The sequence below is a fragment of the Doryrhamphus excisus genome, chromosome 2, assembly GCF_030265055.1.
Source record: "Doryrhamphus excisus isolate RoL2022-K1 chromosome 2, RoL_Dexc_1.0, whole genome shotgun sequence".
Classification (NCBI taxonomy): Eukaryota; Metazoa; Chordata; class Actinopteri; order Syngnathiformes; family Syngnathidae; genus Doryrhamphus; species Doryrhamphus excisus.
In genome coordinates this window covers 13,038,765-13,059,920 of record NC_080467.1, presented here as the reverse complement: position 1 = coordinate 13,059,920, position 21,156 = coordinate 13,038,765, and the positions used below count along the sequence as shown (strand labels likewise).

The following is a 21,156-nucleotide window of genomic DNA, read 5'->3' as shown; positions in this document are numbered from 1 at the left end:
TAATCATAGTTTTTGTGGTAATTTCATGGTACTTGGGCCCAATACCCTGAAGTTACAGTGGGTGTTTTTGTGTAACCATTGAAAAAGATACGATGCATAATGCATGAGCAAAGCATGTCACTTTATTTGGAGGATTTTGACAGAGAATCTCAACAGCAGATCAGACTTCAGAGTATGAAAAGAGCGAACGGGGGTGGCGGGGGTACAAATTGGAGTGGAAGGGAGGAAATGCAGGGAACGACGAGGAGGGAAAGGCACTTTAAACAGAATCAGCAACCTCACTGACAAGACTAATTATTTACCAAATAATTAAACAAGAGCGACCTTGTAAACAGGCTGGTTTCTCTGTACAACACCAGCCAATTAGGGTCTTTCCTTCTCTAATGGATGTAAACATGTCGTCAACAAACAATCTTTGGAAAAGTCATTTTTAACCTGATCTTGAAATCAAGCGCGCACCCGTATGTGGCTCCCGTCGAGTTTCTCTGTAGTACACTCAAGGGAACCACAGGGTGGCATCAGAGACAACATTGTTAAGCCTACTCAAGGCGGGAACCTGTACGTGTCTCCTCGCTACAACATCGCAAACTTCGGCGATGGGGAGGGTGCATGATCCTTGGTTTAGTGAAATAAATAAGGATTAAATAATGGAAAATGCTTCAACTGCAGCGTGGTCTGAGACGCAGTGCATGTCACATTTAAATCAGGAGTAAAGTGTGCGCAGCGTGCAGCAAATTCCGCAATTTGAGTGCAAAATGAACTATTCAAAGAAAAAACAGGATTACGATGTTTTAAAGTATTTAGGTCCCACAAGGTATTATCAAGTATGAGGAGGCTGGGCTACTCTGTAATGACACCCAGGATCAAGAACATTAAAATCACCTCACTTGGAACATTACATGTGACGATTAAAGCGACAAAATTTTGTTTTTATGTTTTGTTTTGTTAAACGTGCAGCCCGACAAAGCCAATAAGGTCATTAGCAGCTTCTGACTTCTCTGTAAAACATCAGAAAACGGCATTGAAGGGACAGCACGGAAAGGAAGGAAAGTGGCCGCCAGTACGAATGTCGATGCACGAGTGCTTATCTTTCGAGGGAGGACTGCTTTACATTCAGCAGAGGTGGCAGTGATGTGGCTGTTTGTGCAGAGGAAGAGAAAGGAGTGATGAACACACGGGACTCTTTTGGAAGGGAGTGAGGATGGGTAGCTCAGTATTTGAGTATTTTGGGAACTTCCCATGTAAAGACGTCACGGCCGAAGTGCCCGTAGGCTGCAGTGCGCTGGTAGATGGGCTTCTTTAGGTCCAGTTCCCTGACACAGGAAGGAAAGGTGAATCTTTTGTGAGGGAAAAAAAAGGCCAGCAAAAGACATACAATTCTTCACCACTCACACATCGGGAAGCATTTTTATGAGTGTATGTGTGCTATATGGAGAGATGTGCAATATATTTTCAATATATTTCGTATTCATTGTCTGTTGGGGCAATTTAAGGCAAAATGAGGTTGGGACCTTCCAAGTGAAAAGTGTCCAATAAGATTTCTGGCTAGTTGCTTTTTTTTTTTTTTTTTGAAAAACCAAATCTAGAGGGATCGGATTACCTGCTAAATACAGTGTAGCATGTTGGGAAATAGGACCACAACTTCAGTTCACGACTGGTGAGGCTTTGAAGTTTATTGCCTCTGACTAGTTCCTGTGTGACTTAATCTCGCCTCCATAGCGACAAAATACCAATGTTGGCAACATCAAACCCTCTTGCTAGGTCTTCTGATCCTCCAACAGACCAGGTACCTATGAGGTGTGTTAAGAAGTGGAGCTACGATCCAATGCTGGCACCTAATGTACAAAGAAGTAACAAATAGCTACATGTGTTTATGAACTGCTAAATCCATTTCCAAATGAGCAGCAGGTCACCACAAATAAATGACTGTATGAGGAAGGCTGCTTTATTTATTCTAGGTCGTATTCTGGCTGAAATGTACTGTAATACCATGTAGGAAAAAGTGCTACCTCACGATGACTCCTGGACGTAGATCAAAATTCTTCCTCACAATGTCCAGCAGCTCGCTCTCATTTTTCTGGGATGTCCCGTAGTGGAAAATGGAGACAGACAACGGATGGGCCACACCAATGGCGTAGGAAACCTAAACCCGTTTATGTTAGTCACAAGATTGAGAATAAACGTGGCTCTCCATGGTGGGACTCATTCTCACCTGGACCAGAACGCGCCTGCAGAGTCCCGCTTTCACAAGAGACTTGGCCACCCAGCGCGCGGCGTAGGCGGCCGAGCGGTCCACTTTGGTGTAGTCCTTGCCGGAGAACGCGCCACCTCCGTGGGCCCCCCAGCCGCCGTAGGTGTCCACGATGATCTTGCGGCCGGTCAGACCGGCGTCACCCTGCAGGAAGGCAGACACCACATCAGCCAGGAAACGGTTAAGACTTAATTCATTCATTCACTCAGTTGGAGAGTCTTTATTAGTTTAATAGTTAAACTGGATAAACAATAAACTTATTCGAGGTGGGCAAATATCGAATGTCAGCCAATGAAACACTTACCTGCGGCCCGCCGATGACAAAACGTCCACTGGGTTGGAGGTGATAGATTGTGTCATCATCCAGGTACCCGGCGGGCACCACAGCCTTCACCACGTGCTCCTTCAGGCGGTGACGCATCTCCTCCAGGCTCACGTGTTCATCATGCTGCACCGAGATCACGATGGTGTGGACGCGCAGCGGCACCACGGCACCACGGTCCTGTTTATACTGGACAGTCACCTGGAAGAGAAAAAACGATAACATAATCACAGTAATTTCATGTCTTTATTGTAATACACAGTACCTCTGAAGTGAGATTTCAGCAACCATTTTTAATACAGTGTCAACATAAACTAGACACAGTGTTTGCATTTGTACCTGAGTTTTGGAGTCGGGACGGAGCCAAGGCAGCATTCCATTGCGGCGTAATTCAGCCATCTTGGCGTTGAGCTTGTGGGCCAGCACAATTGTGAGAGGCATACATTCCTCCGTTTCGTCCGTGGCGTATCCAAACATCAAACCCTACAGGAGGTCGAGTTACACAGTTTAGCATGAACTGTGTTTTTCCCCCCTTCAGTGATGCCCCCTGGGTTGTGGTGAATATACTGTGGATTTTTTGTGAATTTTAGGGCCCAAACACAAAGCAACAGCAGTGCAAAGGCCCCATTGCAAATGCAATGTGTATTCATTCATTCATTCATTTTCTTCCGCTTTTCCTCACGAGGGTCACGGGGGTGCTGGAGCCTATCCCAGCTGTCTTTGGGCGAGAGGCGGGGTACACCCTGGACTGGTGGCCAGCCAATCACAGGGCACATATAGACAAACAACCATTCACACTCACATTCATACCTATGGACAATTTGGAGTCGGCAATTAACCTAGCATGTTTTTGGAATGTGGGAGGAAACCGGAGTACCCGGAGAAAACCCACGCATGCACGAGGAGAACATGCAAACTCCACACAGAGACGGCCGAGGGTGGAATTGAACCCTGGTCTCCTAGCTGTGAGGTCGGTGTGCTAACCACTGGACCACCGTGCCCCCCGCAATGTGTATTATTATTCTTTATTATTGATATTTCAGTGGTCCTAAAAAATACTTCTCACACCAATTTAAAAAATCATCACAAATTTTGAGACATCTATCGTGACAGGATGTGCAAAAAAAACTCAAGAGTCCATGTCTGAAAACAAACAGTTTGGTTTGGACCAGATATTTTGGACAAAAACCAGGAGTTGTTCAGACAAACTCCACCTGAGGACTAAATGAGCTCGAATCAAAATCAAGGCTACAATAAGACAGATGGACAACAAAAAAATGACCAAGGATTTTAGGCTATCCCATAAGATGCGGGAGGAGCCAATGATGACTCACTATCACTAAGCAACACAAAGCTCCTCAAAGTCAGACCTCTATCTCTATCATTGGTGTGTGTGTGTGTGTGTGTGTGTGCCCTACGGCCATCGGCTTTTGTGGGGAATTGAGGGCCTGTTCAACACTTCTTGCAGCTTTCCTGTTTATGTCTACCAACCACGACTCCTCTCGCTTTCATATGCACACCTGGTCACCGGCTCCCACGTCCTCCTCCTTGCGATCGAGGTGAACGCCTTGAGCAATGTCAGAAGACTGCTGCTCTAAAGCCACCAGAACATTGCAGGTCTTGTAGTCAAAGCCTACGGAGGACCAGCAAATAAGCTATTAAACTTTGGATGAATTATATTGTTTTCAGTATAATGCTTTAATGCAATGCCTGTGTCCTCGGCCTACCTTTGGAGGAGTCGTCATAGCCGATGTGCTTGATTGTCTCTCGTACAACCTTCTGGTAGTCCACCACCGCCCTGGAGGTGATCTCCCCCGCCAGCAGGATCATCCCCGTCTTAGCCACAGTCTCTGCAGAGAGACGTGAAAGTAAATCTTAAGTGTGACAGATCTTGTCATAGCCGTTGTGGACTGAGTGCATTAGCTAAAAAAGGATGAACGTTAAACCTGGAAAGGGCGTTGGAGAGACTAAACGTTTGCTCCCACCATAATGAAAGCATGTGTTTTCAGTGAAAGGTAGAACTAGTTCCATGTTCTTCTGTGGAAACATGCTTCATAATTCAAAGCATGCAAAATAATTTTAGCCCCTTTGGTTAATTCCGAGAGCTTCACAGTAAAGGCAAAAAAGAGTTGTTTTTCTAAATAATAACCACATATAAAAAAGTGTAGCATGCATACAATCACCACTATATTTGTGGATCAATTAAACCTATGGAAAAGGCTACCATAAAAACAAGTCACAATAATTCATGAGAATAAGTATTACAAAATAGTAATTTTTTTATAAGAATGACAATATGCATTCAGACCAAAGTCACAATTTTGCAATAATACTTATGTAACATTACGACAATTTTATTCTTAATGATGCACTTTTTTTTAACCAGCTGTGACTCTCGTCAAACAAACAGGAGTAGTACCTTACCACATGCAACTTTGGCATCTGGGTCTTGTGTGAGGTGCGCATCCAAGACAGCATCGCTTATTTGGTCACAGATTTTATCTGTAGAATAATAAATGTCACATATGAGTAAATAATATCACATAAGCCCACACAATATGTATTAAAATGAAATGTTTAATACTGTGGTCACAGTTTGCAGCACTGTAGTGTCACCAAGCAACATATTAGAAATACCTCTAAGCATGACGCAACACTTCAAACCATAACATAAGATGACTATTATAGTGGAAACCGCTTGGAACTTGACAGTAGTTACACTGTGGTTGTCGTTTCGCGCTGCTTAGCGATAACGAGGAATCTGACAATATTACAACATGTTGACATAAATCAGTGGCTCTCAAATAGTGGGGTGGGTGCCCCTGGCGGGAACAGTGAACAGCAATAAGGCCTTTCAGTATTAGTGCAGACCTTCCAACTCTTAAACGTGCTTGTATTTTTCACTGATCTCCATTTTGCTGGTTTCAGTTTTGAGTTCAGTCTATACAGTACAGATAAATAAATAGATATCAGTTTCATGACAGTATTTCAAAGTGGGGGTGCGCATAAAACAGTCCTATCCCCCAGTGGGGGCATGACAGAAGATAATTGAGAACCTCTGACATAAACAAAACAATTTTCCATTAGAATTGATCCCTTTTGGTCTCAGATTTTATGTTGGAGTAAGTATTTATGTCAAAGCCGACTTAAATGGGCGGTTTTTAGTCATAACAACATGTTGGACTAGCAATGCATGAGCTGTTTGCGTTACAATACAGTTTCCTCTGTAATATATTATTATTAATCATATTTATGTCCAATTAATTATGCAGGTGTGGTCTTGTGGGTGTCTTCTGCAATAGCTTAGTACTCATCAAGATGTTCTGGGACAGGTTAAACAACTTTCCAAGCAAGTGGTTGGATGTACGGCAGTGTTTCAAAGCGAGGGTACAGGCTGCAGCCATGACACCTGTTTCACACAGTCATTTGTTGGAACAGCTAGCACTAAATGACACAGCAATGCCATAAATCTATATTTGGCTTTAATATTATTAGCGTCAGTCAATTCAGCATTGATTTCTCTCACATTCTCTTTCCTTATGTATTTTTTCCTCCTACGGTTGAGCAGCAGTAACTCAATTTAGGAAACACTAGTAATCCTATTATGTGTTGCACTGTTTGCAACCGGTGTACTTGAGCTACAAGCTGATGACAAAAGGTTCCTAGCTCAATTTGGCTTGTTGCATCAGTCAAACGTTTACCTCATCAAGTAACACTCCAGGGGCATACAGTTGAATAATAATTAAAAACAAAGATAGAATGAGAAAACGCCCAAGTTACTTAATCAAAATAGGATGAAAAAACATGAAAGAGACATGATGTCGGAACTATTATGGTGTTGCAACGGTGACGCCTCAAAAAAAATAATAAATGAGAAAATAACGACTCCTCCAAAGGTACGCTGGTTCTTTTAACGTGTACATGCAAATAAAGTAACATATTTTATACCAGACTCAAGTTGAAAATATACACATTATATACATTACACGACGTGTTTGTGATTGACAGCCAAACTAGCTAGCTTAGAGACACTTTTGACAGCTAAACGTGACGACAAACACTCAAGAAAAATAGAAATAATACAGTCTGTTATAAAGATATCTATTTTGTGCAAATATCCTATCTTGGTTTAGTTAAAACAAAATGCGCGTTATCTGTGACATGAAAGTGTGGCTCGCAAACACGTTAACAGCAACACCACATGACCTTGTTTCATATACTAATGCGGTGCTGTCAAGCTAACATATTCATTTCAAATAGTTTGTTTGTTTTTAAATCAAACTTACCAGGATGTCCTTCACCAACGGATTCGGACGTGAAGAGGAAGCTGTCGACGAGCGAGTTGTTATGGAAACCGTTCAGGTCGCCGTTCATCTTGACCACTGTTGAGCGTGTTAGCAATGGCTTTTAGCAAACAAGCTAGCTGTTCGGATAGATATAGTCTGTCTTGGCTGCAAACAAACACAACACTTTATCCACCGTTACGTGTTCTCACTACAAAAAAAACTAAACGACCACCCTGCGGCTCTACCGGTGAGAATACCAAACTGGTTGGACTTCTCTTCCTATTAAATAGGACGGGATACAGGAATTGCCTGTGGGGGAGTGCAGCCTACGTTGCTGCAGCACGCACACCACGTGGGCGCAGATGGGCGTACACTTGTAAACAGTGAAAATGAAATATGATGAAACATGTCTTTAAACGTCTTATCTTGTAGATTAGAGTCCCCAGATGTATAAGTTAATCATTTTATGGTGTGCTTTTTCATATCGACAGCCCCCGAACATCATGTGAATTACGGACTTGAGTTCAAATGAACACAAAATGGCCGCAGCCGGAAGATCATAGTACTTACTAGAGTGAGGCAATCGACCCAAATGTCGATATCATCTGGGTATTTTTTTGTAGGGTCGGTATTTTTCAGTTTTTCTGGTGTATGTTAATTTTCACATCAGTCTGTGTGCTTTTTGTTGTGTTGTTCAAATATATTGTAAATATTTGTATACTGTTATGTTATTTACAAACTCAGGAAATAAATATTTGGACACAGGTAGGCTTTGGGGGCAAAAACGATTTGAATGAGAGTCAATAGTAGTTTTTGTTTAGTCATCTTACACTATATCGATTTTATTTTGCTCAATTTTATGTCACAAAAAGGGATTGTTTATTTAGTAATTGCTGATTGGTTCCAGACCAAGGGGGGTATGCTGGGGCCTATCCAGCATATTATGGACAATTTGGAGTCACCAATTAACCTAACATGGATGTTTTTGGAATGTGTGAGGAAACCGGAGTACCTGGAGAAAACCCACGCACGCACGGGGAGAACATGCAAACTCCACACAGAGATGCCCAAGTGGAGAATCGAATCCAGGTCATCCTTTGGTTTTGTATTATCATTCATTCATTCTTTTTCTACTGCGTATCCTCACAAGGGTCTCGGGGTGCTGGAGCCTATCCCAGCTGTCTTCAGGCGAGGACTGGTCGCCAGCCAATCACAGCGCACATATCGACAAACAACCATTCACACTCACATTCATACCTATGGACAATTTGGAGTCGCCAATTAACCTAGCATGTTTTTGGAATGTGGGAGGAAACCGGAGTACCCGGAAAAAAAAACAACGGGGAGAACATGCAAACTCCATACAGAGATGGTCGAGGGTGGGATTGAACCCAGGTCTCCTAGTTGTGATGCTAACCACTCAACCGCCATGCAGCGAGGTTTCGTATTAATCAATGTTATTAATATTGTAGTTTATATTAATACTTATTAAGGGTGTTTTATGAATGCTAAAATAACTATTGCTTTGCTGGGAAAAAATAGCATTTTTGGATGACATAAATACTGTATCGAAAGTACAAGTAAAACATCTAGGACATTCAATAAAACAAATGTGGTTTACTTATTAAACTTTTATTATGCTTTTTTTTTTCTACCGCATCATACTGAAATCGAAAGCCTCTCTAAGGCTTATGGAACTTTAAACTTCCAGATAAGCCTCACAGGCTCTTGAGTACATCTCCGTCGTGTTTATTGATGTGATAGCATCTGGTGACCGTAGCAAAGGTTCAACTTATAGACTTGTGTTTTCCCAACACGTATGTACTAAATTTGCTATGCTTGTCAAATTATGGAAAGCTGCATTGCGGACACGGTAATGCGTTTTTAAAGTAATCGTGTTAGCCTTTATTAGCACAGTCACATCTGGAATATATATTTTTTTTTAATTCAAAAGGTCCCTTATTATGAATAACAATTTTTAATAATGACATGATACAGTAATATGGGTCTTCAGAGCCTGTTTATGAGTGGCAAATGTGGAAAAACAACCTTCCATATGATTCTTTCTGTATTAGCTTTATCTAAAAATAAAGCCTGGAGCTATGCCAACTATAGATTTAGTTTTTCTTCACCTACGAGGCTAATCTAGCATGATGTTGCTGTTGACATGTGAGTGTAATTTTAGCACGGTAACTCACATAGCTATGATAGCGTTGCTAATGTTTGTGTCCTCCTAGCCCACGCATTGATGTTATGTTATTGTATGTTATATACAATATGTCATCTATTACGTCGGGACGAGTGTGGAGAGCATATGTAAAAAGTGAATGAAGTACACAATAGCGCTTCTGGGCGCCCACATACTCATGGACAAACACAGCTCATTAGCATTAAAGCTACAGACACTCAAAACGTGCTCCCGGTTGGGCTGACTAAAAGCACTTTTAAACCGTCTAAACATCAAGAGTAGATTTTGGACAACTTCCACTGTGCTATTGCGGCACCTTTCATACTATCATATGGGACCTTTAAAGCAAACAAGGAAACAAACACATTAGCCTGGACATTAGCCATTCATGGGGAGTCTACTCACAAAGCTGCAATGGTGTACTTTACAATGTTAAATTGATTTACTCTATGCATGACTAATAACTACTGATGAATCACCTGATCTCATATGTAGTGTTTTGCAGCCAGTCCATATTTGGAGTGTCTGCATGTTTTCAACCCATCTCTACATGTTTCTACATGTTGCATGTAGCACGGGAGCCAATAAAAGCACTTGTAATTGAGATGTGACTCCCACCTAAACACAGTGTAAGATGCAATGCGGAATGTTTGCACAGTACTATTCTTACCTTCTCTTCTAGGTTTTATGTAGTGTTCCTTTGCCCCCCATGTCCAATGTGTTTGACCCCTGTAGGGCTAACCTGAGAAGGCCTATGCTCCCCCAACATAGCAGCAATCAGGGCCTCCGGTGCCGAAACCCCGCTACCCGGAGACACGGGGCTACATGGACTGAGCGGGCTGATGGCCGGAGACGAGACAGAACCCGTAGAAACCAGGTGTTCCTTTTTAGAGGCGGAGCCAGGTGACAGGCTGCATGTCTCTTTGGAGCGGGGACATAGGCTGAGGCCCTGCAGGGAAGGGAGGGGGTTGGACGAGAGAGCGGAGACGGCTGGGCTCCGGCTGCGGCGGTGGCGGCAGTGATGCTTGTTGGTTTTGGGGCTCGGGCTGCGGGAGTTGGGAGCCAGGAGGACCAAGGTGCTGTCATCTTCTGAGCTGACCTCAGTGCTGTCTGAACGGAGGATGGATGGGCTGTGGATGGGCATCTTGATCTGTGGATAAAGATGAAGAAATTAGCTAATATCATAAAAAAATACTCCAATTAGGACGGCAGGGCGGTCTAGGGGTGGCACGGTGATCTAGTGGTTAGCGCGCAGACCTCACAGCTAGGAGACCAGAGTTCAATTCCACCCTCGGCCATCTCTGTGTGGAGTTTGCATGTTCTCCCCGTGCATGCGTGGGTTTTCTCCGGGTACTCCGGTTTCCTCCCACATTCCAAAAACATGCTAGGTTAATTGGCGACTCCAAATTGTCCATAGGTATGAATGTGAGTGTGAATGGTTGTTTGTCTATATTTGCCCTGTGATTGGCTAGCGACCAGTCCAGGGTGTACCCTGCCTCTCGCCCAAAGACAGCTGGGATAGGCTCCAGCACCCCTGCGACCCTCGTGAGGAAAAAGCGGTAGAAAATGAATGAATGAATGAAAATACTCCAATTAAATCCCCTTTTCAGGTAACTACCGGGTCGCCTAGGTGCATGGTCTACAAAGATTAACCACCCTTGAGGTTGGAATTCCACCAAAATTATGAGGAAAAAAACCCAAAATATGCATTTAAAGTTGCACAAAACTGACAAGAGCTCAGTTTTACCACCAACAGTGGTGAACATCTATTTATATTTGCAATTGAATCATTGTCTCTACAGTTAATAACTGTTTTAAGATGGGGACTGTTTGACCCTGGAACAGATAATTTACATTTAGGATTATTTCATTCATTCATTCATTCATTTTCTACCGCTTTTTCCTCACAAGGGTCGCGGGGGTGCTGGAGCCTATCCCAGCAGTCTTGGGGCGAGAGGCGGGGTACACCCTGGACTGGTCGCCAGCCAATCACAGGGCACATATAGACAAACAACCATTCACACTCACATTCATACCTATGGACAATTTGGAGTCGCCAATTAACCTAGCATGTTTTTGGAATGTGGGAGGAAACCGGAGTACCCGGAGAAAACCCACGCATGCACAGGGAGAACATGCAAACTCCACACAGAGATGGCTGAGGGTGAAATTGAACCCTGGTCTCCTAGCTGTGAGGTCTGCGTGCTAACCACTCGACCACCCTAATAAATATTCATTCATTTATTCATTTTCTACCGCTTTTTCCTCATGAGTGTGGATTATTTCATATGCTAAAAAAAAAGAAAACACCCAAAAAACTGCATGCTACAGCGCTTTAATTGAGGCCAGACACCCACACAATGTTCGTGTTATCTTTTGTCATAAACGTTAACTATTGATATTTTATTGTGTGTATGAGTTATGTGACCTTCATTCTGATGACATACACATTTTTATGAGTTTGTGTATGAATCATATCGCTCTTGTCAATTTTTCTTTTTTTATCGGTACCTGATGCGTACAGTATCATATACACCCAATGAGGTCATCAACCTTGCAAGTAACATAGTTTGAATATTTGTGACATATTCCAGCTGAACCCATGTATCCCAAACATCATGGCAGCCATACCTGGATGTGCGATGACAAACCAACAATGCTGTTCATGTTGTTGCTGTAGTAGCCGAGGATGTATTCACCATCATCTCTAGGCAGGTCCTCTTCTGGAAAACACACCTGTAAGCAACAAACAGGGAGAAGTAATCCCAGAGATTTGTTTTGAAAAGGAATGAATGATGAAACATGTGTCCCACCTGCCCTGCATGCTCTCCCTTGGTCCACACGTAAGCTTGGTAGTCTTTGTGGTGACGGAATCCAGCCTGTGCGCGCACACACACACACACATGCATAAGTGACAATTTATAAATGTAATCATGTCTATTATGGGAGAATAACAAATATGTATGTATTTTGACCTTGTATATTGCGACCCAGTCCCATGAGCTGCGATGATAATTGGATGCAAACGTCAATCTTACTGTGGCGTCGGAGACTTTACACCATTCCTTGTTTACCTGCATCTCCACCAGGGCCATGTCCACCATAAAGGGGAACTAGAAAAGAAGTAGACTGTATGTTGATGCTCATAATATTACCAATTTTTTCATGTATATTTAATATTTATGCGGTACAGTGACAGTTAAAAATGATAGCTCTACAAGCATAATCTCCTCTCCGCCCTCTCCCTTTTTGCGGAACTAGGTGAAATGATGCAAAATGTTCAGTTGTTGTCATATTTATTTTTTATTATGAACTCCTATACCAATGAAATTAGAAAGTGGGGTTCGGCAGTAGTCCGGAGGTACTCGAAATCGCTTGGGAGTGTGATCAATCACAGTGGAGTGGGTGTGCCCGGAGGCGAGCCGTGGTGGAATCAATTAAAATAGACCATTTTGGAAATCCAAGGAAATACAGCTGGAATAGGTTCAGATTCTGGAAGGTCTAGAAAGCTTTCTGTGCAGTCCACAACTGAATACAAAGGGCTTTACATTTTTTGTGTGTCTGGAAACAATTAATTGGATTTACATTATTTTCTATCAGAAAACTTGTCTTGGTTCGAGTCCGTTTTGGTTTGAGTCTGACCTTCTGGAATTAATTCATGACACTAACCAAGGCACCACTGTATTTCTTTGTTGTAATTTAGCCAATGGTCTTTCACTCATGTACTGTATTAATCTATGATATTACAGTATTTTTATTTTTGTGTGAATTATGTATTTTTCACAAAATCCCCAATACTATACTCCTAATATTTTGTAAAATGTAATGATGAATGATAAAAAAAATGAAACATTCTATTAAAGAGTGACTCACATGCAAAGAGAATAGAGCAGACACAGGCTTGTGATCACTGATGGTGAAGGCCTTGTGGCTCCTGTAAGCGTGCTGTGTAACTTTGGTGGCACCACCCAGCCACGAGGTCAGACCCCTCTGCAGGGCTGCATTGTGAGTCGGAACCGGGGAGCCCTTGTGGCGGAGGCGCCAAAGGATACGGTCGGTCCATGCGGGCTTCCTCTTTTTTGCACTGAGACAAATGAGGTTTAAAAAAAAAACATGGTCGTTACCTTCAGCACATGACTATTTAGAGATAAAAACTTGTGTCGGAGTTGAGGTTATGACCTTGTATCATAGGTGTGTGTGCCCACGTCAAACTTATACGTGGGCGGGAATTGAAGCGGACCCTCCAGGAAGCCTTCCAGAATGGATTCTGTGTTTTTAGCCATGTTAAGCTGAGAACAAAACAAACACGGCATCCCTTCATAGATTACACACATGCACACTATACTACTTTACCCTAACTATATGTTCCTTTTAGTGTGCATCCTGCAATCACCATAAATCATCCAGAAAAACCTCTAAAGTTTGCTTTTTATTTGGCTTTTTGTAACATTCCAAAAGAAGAATCAGCATCTCCACATGGTGTTAGTTTAAGGCAGTGGTCTCAAACACGCGACCCGCGGGCCAAATGTGGCCCGCAGGACACTAGTTTGAGGCCGCCTTGATATGAAAGTTTAATGTTTGATATGGATGCTGTATGGTATCATGTACCCAGAAAAAATGATTATGTTTGATTAATGTTCATGTTAAAGGTTAAATAACTGTTAATAGTTATCCTCTCTATCCGTGTGGAAGTGGTAAGGTTTTGGCTATTTAAGTTTAAAGGAAATAACTTGAAGGCGACCGTTTAGGTTGCTAGCTCTCTAGTTTGCGAGTTAGCATGTGTCTCAAGACCCTGCAGTTGCGCAATATGTTGTAAATAAAAAGAGTATAAATGTGACTATAGTCGTGTTTTGTCATGTCTACAGGGCTCTAATAATGCTTTGTTAATTTTAATCTGAAAAAAAATAATTTGTCTACCCACCAACTATATGTGGTTTCTTAAGTTTTTATTATTTTTATTATATTTATTTATTTATTACTGATTGATTGATTTTCTTTATTCTTGATTTGTTTATTTATTTTTCATTTTATTTTGTGTAGAAAAATAAAAAGTAAGATATTTGAGAACAGTGGAATGTTTTATCAGAGCTTTTATTGTAGAAAATTGGAACCGAAGCGAAGTTTTTTTAATTTTTTTTTTTTTTTTGGAAAACCTGATGCGGCCCAGTCTCACCCAGACCCGAGCTTCAGTGGCCCCCAAGTAAATTGAGTTTGAGACCCCTGGTTTAAGGTATGAAGCCGTGTCTCGATACTTTTGTTAACATTATATCAAAGTGGTTTGCTTATTTTTACACTTGTGTCAATAAACAATGCAAATTTGACAATTGAGTGTAGTAGTTTAACACCAGAACGGATGATTTTCATACAGTATACATACAGTAATTCAAATACACTTCACAAAGAATCAGCAACCGTGAGTCATAGGGAAATGAGAAAATGTCTTTATCACTATCAAAATGCAACTTATCTTATATAATGCATATGGCAATAAAGCATTTCTGTGAAGTCACGTTGCTTTTCTTTGAAAGGCAAAGCATTCAGCTTCAGCAACAGCGCCCTCTGCTGGTGATAAGTGTGCAAAACTCACCTGATCTCTTTCCCACAGCAAAGGAAACTTATTGCTGTCTATTGCACATTTCACCACATGGATGTCATAGTCTTCGATTCGGAAATTCAAGTCCCCAAACCAAAAGACAACACTAAAAGGGCAAAAAGGGAAAAATGTAGTGTCGTAAGAGAAGTCGCAATAATAGTCACAACAATATCAATATAGTCACCCACTCATGATCCAGCACCCCGGTGGCAGCTCCTCCTTCAAACTGCTGCTGTTGCAGAATGCTCTCAAAGTCCTCCATCCTCTGCTCCAGGTTCCTCATGTGAGCGGGGAGGTGACAGTTGAGGAAGCACACCGGGTGGCCAAACACGGCCATCCTGGCACTCACACCGCCTTTATTACCCTGTGAAAAGGACAAAAAATTCCCTTTGAACATGTTGACATTGTTGTAACTCATTGAGGGTTAGGATGTAGTTTTTCCACGCTTCTTTTCCACAGCATCTTATTGACTAAAAAGCAGGCTGAGTGGCAGCCAAATACAGACTTCCTATACATGGTGACAAATGTTGAAAGCTTGGCAGAGGTCTACGCTTGTTTTTGAGGCAGAATGTGGGCCAGACGCCTGCTGCTGCGGCACTGACCTCAAAGAGAAGGAGACTGCAGCAGCAGCAGCAGACTGTTGTAATGCTTGCTGACATCAACACTCTCAGTCATGAAGGTCACACTCTGACATATGCAGCCACACGTGCAAACACCTGCTGGCGAGGACCGCCTTTCAAAGCCTCCTCGTCCTAATTCTGTCTACTGAGATGTGCAATATCAATTCTGCAATGTCAAAAAGAGAGTGAGCGGACCCCGCGCCTACCCAACATCCCCCAAGTCCTGTACGTGTGCTCTGTGTCTGCATGCCCCGGAGGAATGGAAGATGGCAGAATTTTGAGAAGACCAGCAGCAGGACTCCTTGCATTCGCTGGGATGCCACCTGCATTGAAGGAAAAAAATAAAAATAAAAAATACATAAAAATTCCTTCATTCTTTCATTGTTATCAATGTTGTTGCCTGCCTGTCAATCACATTTCTCTCTTGTTTAAACAAAGGTCACACCCTTGTTTCGAATCTAATCATCAACCTCCAGGTATGTGCCTTTTCATCGTTCCGTTCCACTGTACTGTAGCGTTTTTGTATCCTTGTTAAAACATATTTCTGCAGTACTCCTCCTGTTGCCGTACTTCAAATTCCTTCAAACCGAAGATTCATTAACAAGCTAGCAACTTGAAGCAGCTTGAAGGGCATTTGATTGACAATGGTCTACAGCCAATCACAATGCAATACTTTTTAAAGGGCCAGGCTCTCAGCTAGTATGAAAGTTGTTGTAAGTGGTAATAAGGTAAGTCAGAGGTCTCCAACCGGTAGCTTGTGAGCTGCTCGTAGCCAGTAAATTAAAACAGATTGTTTTGGCGGGAAGCACAAATCCAAGGAAATACACCTGAAATAGTCTCACGAGATTTGCTGACATATCGCGTGACTTTGCTCATGATGAAATTTAGCCAAAGTTTAGTTTGACTTTTATAAATAATAATACATTTTATTTGTATGTATAGGGTTTTTCAGAGTACTCAAAGACGCTTTACAGTAGAGGAAAAAGAAACAAAAATAGAGTTGAGTGAAAAACAGAGTAAACAATGCATTAAAATACAATATCCAGGTTCGGAGCATTTAAGGCATAGTTTGCCGAATAACTTTGCTCGTGCTCCAAATGATACCACTTTTGAGGCTATGATGATGTAATACAGGGGTCTCAAACTCAAAATGCGGCCCGCGAGACGCTAGTTTGAGGCCCCCACCTTGATACCAAAGTTTAATGTTGAAATGAAATAAAACGGAAAATACACGTCAAGATAAAGATAATCTCATCAAACATGTTGTTAAAGTTACGACGCTGCTCCCAGATGGAACTGAGTACGATGCTAACTTGCTAGTTGGGTAAAATTATTAAGTTTCCTTAATGTTCATGTGAAAGGTTAAATAACTGTTAATACTGTACATTTGAATCTGAAAAAAAATAATTTCTCTACCAACTGTATGTGGTTTCTTACGTTTTTCTTATTTGCTGTTTTATTATTATTTTATTTATTTATTACTGATTGATTGATCTTTATTCTTAATTTGTTTATTTATTTATTTTTATCTTATTTTGTGTATAGAAAAATAAAAATTAAGAGATTTGAGAACAGTGGAATGTTTTATCAGATATTTTGGTGTGGAAAACCGGAACCAAAGTAATGAAAAAGTGTACGGTATAGCAGAAGCAAAAGCATTTTTTATTGATTTTTTTTTTCCAGGTTTTAATAAATGCGTTTTGGGTTTTTTTTTTTGAAAACCTGATGCGGCCCAGCTTCACCCAGAACCTTTTAAACAATTTAAATATGATAATGTTATTTCCATTTATAAGTATCCAACTACACATACTTGAACATCAAATAAGGACAACTGCAATATGTGAACCCTGCTATATTGCAATATGGACATCCTTAGGTGTCCTGTATGAGCCTTAAACTCTCATTGACTGACCAAGACATATCCAAAGGGGCTGAGTGTGTCCATGCAGAGCTCGCTCCACTGGTCTGAGAAAAGAGCATCCTTCAAGCGTTTGTTGATCATGGAGTTGACCTCCTGTAGTCTGGAGGACAGCGTGAGGACGCACACAAAAACAGACAACACCGGTCAGCAGGAAGGGGACAGATGAGCGAGTAGGTGTTCCTGGCTAAGTATCTGCTGCTTACCCAATGACAAACATGTCAACACTACCATCTGACAAGTTTTCACCGAATAGAGCACTGATGTCATCTGGTGGCACTGCCGAACCCACGTTCCATGTGGCGATGTGGACCCTGGGATGGTTGATATTAACTTTCAGTGCTGTTTAATCTGGAGCAGGCTGTAGTTAAGTGCAATTAATCCTTAATCTCTTTTTTTTTTTTCATCCTCGCTGTACACGTTATTACATAACACACTGGAGGGGTGGGGACAAAACAGTAGACATTGTCTTAGTGAGAATAATCTAAAATCATCTTTGGTAACATACCAACCAATTAGGTGCCATATACTCATCTATAAAAGTGGTAGAACCATGTGGTTTATCCTAGAACGGTGATTCAAATGGGCAGCCACTAGAATGGACTAGTCAGCATTGGGAAGACCACCAACTGAATGTTATGATATAATATAATATATAATATAATAGCTGGAAGTCATTCATAACACTTCAGCGTCTCACCTGAAGTCATTGTTATCTCCGCTTGTCTTTTCAGACTGCACTTGTGTTGTAAAGGCGGGTGCTTGAGGACTGAGGCTGCAATTTAGTCCCAAGGATGAGGACTGAGGAATCTGAAGAGGGACTGGAAACTCAGATGGGGAATGAGAATTGAAATTCTGAGGTCCTGAGATGCAAACTGGGATCAAATCTATGTCCTTGGTAGGACATACTGGGACTCTAACAGGTCTGGGTGCTGGTTTAGTTCCGAGGGAGGTGGGTCTCGGTCGACTTATATCAGACCCGGACTTGATGTGGTCTCTCGCTGTGGGAGGGTTAAGTCCAGACTGCTTGTCCCGCGGAGTCCCTGATTGGCTAATCAGAGGTGGCCCTCGAGGTAAAACTGGACAGGGTCTAGATTGCACTTTGGGACCACATGAATTGGCGGCGGTTTGTTTCTGCTGTATGTGATCCATCAGCCTGTAAAGAACAGCAGGAGAACCTTTAAATATGGCTGGCCATGAAAGATAGTAAGTAGCATTAACATTGTGTTAGGATGTTAGCCTGCTTGAAATCTGTCTGTCTTCAGGCGAGAGGCGTGGTACACCCTGGACTGGTGGCCAGCCAATCACAGGGCACATATAGACAAACAACCATTCACACTCACATTCATACGTATGGACAATTTGGAGTGACCAATTAACCTAGCATGTTTTTGGAATGTGGGAGGAAACCGGAGTACCCGGAGAAAACCCACGCATGCACGGGGAGAACATGCAAACTCCAAATAGAGATGGACAAGGGTGGAATTGAACCCCGATCTCCTAGCTGTGAGGTCTGCGCGCTAACCACTCGACCGCCGTGCCGCCTCCCAATTCATTCATTCATTTTCTACCGCTTTTTCCTCACGAGGGTCGCGGGGGTGCTGGAGCCTATCCCAGCTGTCTTTGGGCGAGAGGCGGGGTACACCCTGGACTGGTGGCCAGCCAATCACAGGGCACATATAGACAAACAACCATTCACACTCACATTCATACCTATAGACCAGGGGTGCTCACACTTTTTCAGCATGCGAGCTACTTTTAAAATGACCGAGTCAAAATGATCTACCCACTACAAAAATGCAAAACATCTATTTATTTTCAAATGTATTGAGGATTATTTGTACGTACAACGTATGTTGATGTACCTTACATAACCAAATGAGCCAATATTGCAAAACACACATAATTAACCATTTTTTGTAATTACAATGAGTTTACTTTGATGACTTGCACTGAATTGAATCAGCCAGGGATGTATAGTCCGGACAGTAGCTGCTGATAGCCAGGTTAGCCAGGCAAACGCACTTCGAAAAAGACATTGTGAAAAAAAAAGTCCACCTCCCATTCCGTATGGAAGTGATATGTTTTTGCCTTTTTACTTGGTCCAGCTCCTTCACTCATTTTAGTGACCATAAACTTTAGCGAGGGCTTAAAATCTGACGCAATTCGCCGACTAGCTTAGCACTTTGCATCGTTGTTTACGCATGAGCGGTGACCTAAAGGTCAAAATTCAGTTGTCATCTGACTGGTTGTCCTGTATGTCAATCAAGTAACGGAGATGGATGATAGGCTGACATCGTAAGTTCTGCTGCACTTAGAGACGTTGTTTGATTTGATTGGTCACCCGAAGGTTGTCATCTGAATGGCTCCCCTGTATATAAATCAAGTGACGGCATTGATGCTAGGATGATATTTTTTTTAATGTCACGCCGCGATCGACCAGTACCACCTCCGCGATCGACCGGTAGATCGCGATCGACTTAATGAGCACCCCTGCTATAGACAATTTGGAGTCGCCAATTAACCTAGCATGTTTTTGGAATGTGGGAGGAAACCGGAGTACCCGGAGAAAACCTACGCATGCACGGGGAGAACATGCAAACTCCACACAGAGATGGCCGAGGGTGGAATTGAACCCCGATCTCCTAGCTGTGAGGTCTGCGCGCTAACCACTCGACCGCCGTGCCGCTTCCCAATACATTCATTTATAAAAAAAATGTTCCTGAACTGTAGCAGAAATTGACTTTTGCATCACATTTTCTTGCAAACGACAACACAGATAATTATAAGCAGCTGGTTGTAAATCTCATGAAGTCTTACAAAGACCTTGGCTGCAATATTTCACTGAAGATACACTTATTGAACTCGAATCTAAATGTATTTCCATTGAACTGTGGAGAAGTAAGTGATGAGCTTGCTGATTATTGTTGGAATGTGGTTAGCGATGACAATATTTGTATGGCTCACTTGTTGCTAGGCAGAATAAACACACGTTGTTGCTCAGCACAGAACGGACAGGGAGATGCGGCAGAAACACCTTTTTTTTCTTTGCCATGTCCCTGCTCTGCATGGAAATCATTGACACAAAATTGGGATGATGGCAACTTACACACGAGGCAAATTTAATGAACGACTGTACAAAATGTAAATAGCAATATAAGGCTGTTTTGTACTACAGTGCCATCTGCTGGATGTGGTGGGGCACTGCTGCTTGGGTGAAATTGTGTTGTTTGACGCACGTCACAGTGCACAGAGCACCTGCACCTCACAGTAATGAGTCCTACTGATGATGCAATCATGAGTCTGCAAAGTTAGGACCTGTGGTCTGTTCCTGTGCAATGTTAATTAGCACCTGACCTCTTTTTTCCAGGCAGATGAGAGCTGCTCCTTTGTTAAGCAAACAGAAATGACACTGCTTTTACATTATTTATAATATGCAAATGAGGATCTAGTGTCTGCCTTATAAGGAAGACTAAATCAGCACCAAATCCGAGCATTGCCGAGGTCATATTGCAATAAAAAAAATGATGTGTCCTACCTTTCATACGTGCTGTTCCTCCAAGGTGAAGTTGAGCTGATAAATTCCTTCAAGGTGGTGGTTGAGCATTGGTCACCTTTCCGCTGTGGCACGCACGCCAACCTGCGCCATTAAAGGGAGTCCACACACTCCGGAGGTCTTGATGGAGGATGCGCACGCCACCCGAGGCTGTCAGGACAGGACAGGACAGGAGGCGAACGGTCATGTGACTGCGCGCATGTTGCTGCTGTTTGACAGATGATGGTGGTTGGCTATCATCCGACTCAATGTTGTAACATGCAGCATCCTGCACGTCATCCACTTACCCCCCCCCCCCCCCCCCCGCTATCCATGACGCAAACATCTTATAGTACAGACATCAATTTACCACTAATTCAACTTTAATCTTTAATAAAATTTACCTTACACTTTATACTGTATGAAGAAACACAAGATATTAA

The 21,156-nt window shown here is 42.3% G+C and overlaps 2 protein-coding genes across 2 annotated transcripts; both read right to left on the bottom strand.

Moving 5' to 3' along the window:
• Window positions 1-97: 97 nt before the first annotated feature.
• Window positions 98-7,201, bottom strand: mat2aa (methionine adenosyltransferase 2Aa). The gene is made up of 9 exons (XM_058057038.1): window positions 6,860-7,201; window positions 4,998-5,075; window positions 4,301-4,423; window positions 4,094-4,206; window positions 2,913-3,056; window positions 2,556-2,774; window positions 2,213-2,395; window positions 2,010-2,143; window positions 98-1,313 (listed from the first exon to the last, which is right to left on the bottom strand). Exons 1-9 carry the CDS (start codon window positions 6,945-6,947, stop codon window positions 1,211-1,213), a joined length of 1,185 nt encoding a protein of 394 aa, XP_057913021.1. The 5' UTR covers window positions 6,948-7,201; the 3' UTR covers window positions 98-1,210.
• A 1,289-nt stretch (window positions 7,202-8,490) lies between these two features.
• On the bottom strand, window positions 8,491-20,998 carry LOC131107196 (inositol polyphosphate 5-phosphatase K). The gene is made up of 13 exons (XM_058056974.1): window positions 20,717-20,998; window positions 17,879-18,334; window positions 17,385-17,492; window positions 17,173-17,281; window positions 15,467-15,583; window positions 14,829-15,004; window positions 14,635-14,746; window positions 13,227-13,336; window positions 12,921-13,131; window positions 12,023-12,160; window positions 11,861-11,926; window positions 11,679-11,783; window positions 8,491-10,197 (listed from the first exon to the last, which is right to left on the bottom strand). Exons 2-13 carry the CDS (start codon window positions 18,328-18,330, stop codon window positions 9,733-9,735), a joined length of 2,169 nt encoding a protein of 722 aa, XP_057912957.1. The 5' UTR covers window positions 18,331-18,334; window positions 20,717-20,998; the 3' UTR covers window positions 8,491-9,732.
• Between the last annotated feature and the right edge of the window lie 158 nt (window positions 20,999-21,156).

Excerpts from the sequence above, each read along its gene's own strand:
- mat2aa (XM_058057038.1), bottom strand. The coding sequence starts at position 6,947 with ATGAACGGCGACCTGAACGGTTTCCATAACAACTCGCTCGTCGACAGC. Across the intron at positions 5,076-6,859 it reads CGTTGGTGAAGGACATCCTG|ATAAAATCTGTGACCAAATA; the intron begins GTAAGTTTGATT and ends ATTATTCTACAG. Across the intron at positions 2,775-2,912 it reads GTCCCGACTCCAAAACTCAG|GTGACTGTCCAGTATAAACA; the intron begins GTACAAATGCAA and ends TTTCTCTTCCAG.
- LOC131107196 (XM_058056974.1), bottom strand. The coding sequence starts at position 18,330 with ATGGATCACATACAGCAGAAACAAACCGCCGCCAATTCATGTGGTCCC. Across the intron at positions 15,584-17,172 it reads GCCCCTTTGGATATGTCTTG|GTGGCATCCCAGCGAATGCA; the intron begins GTCAGTCAATGA and ends CCTTCAATGCAG. Across the intron at positions 14,747-14,828 it reads ACCGGGGTGCTGGATCATGA|TGTTGTCTTTTGGTTTGGGG; the intron begins GTGGGTGACTAT and ends TTGCCCTTTTAG.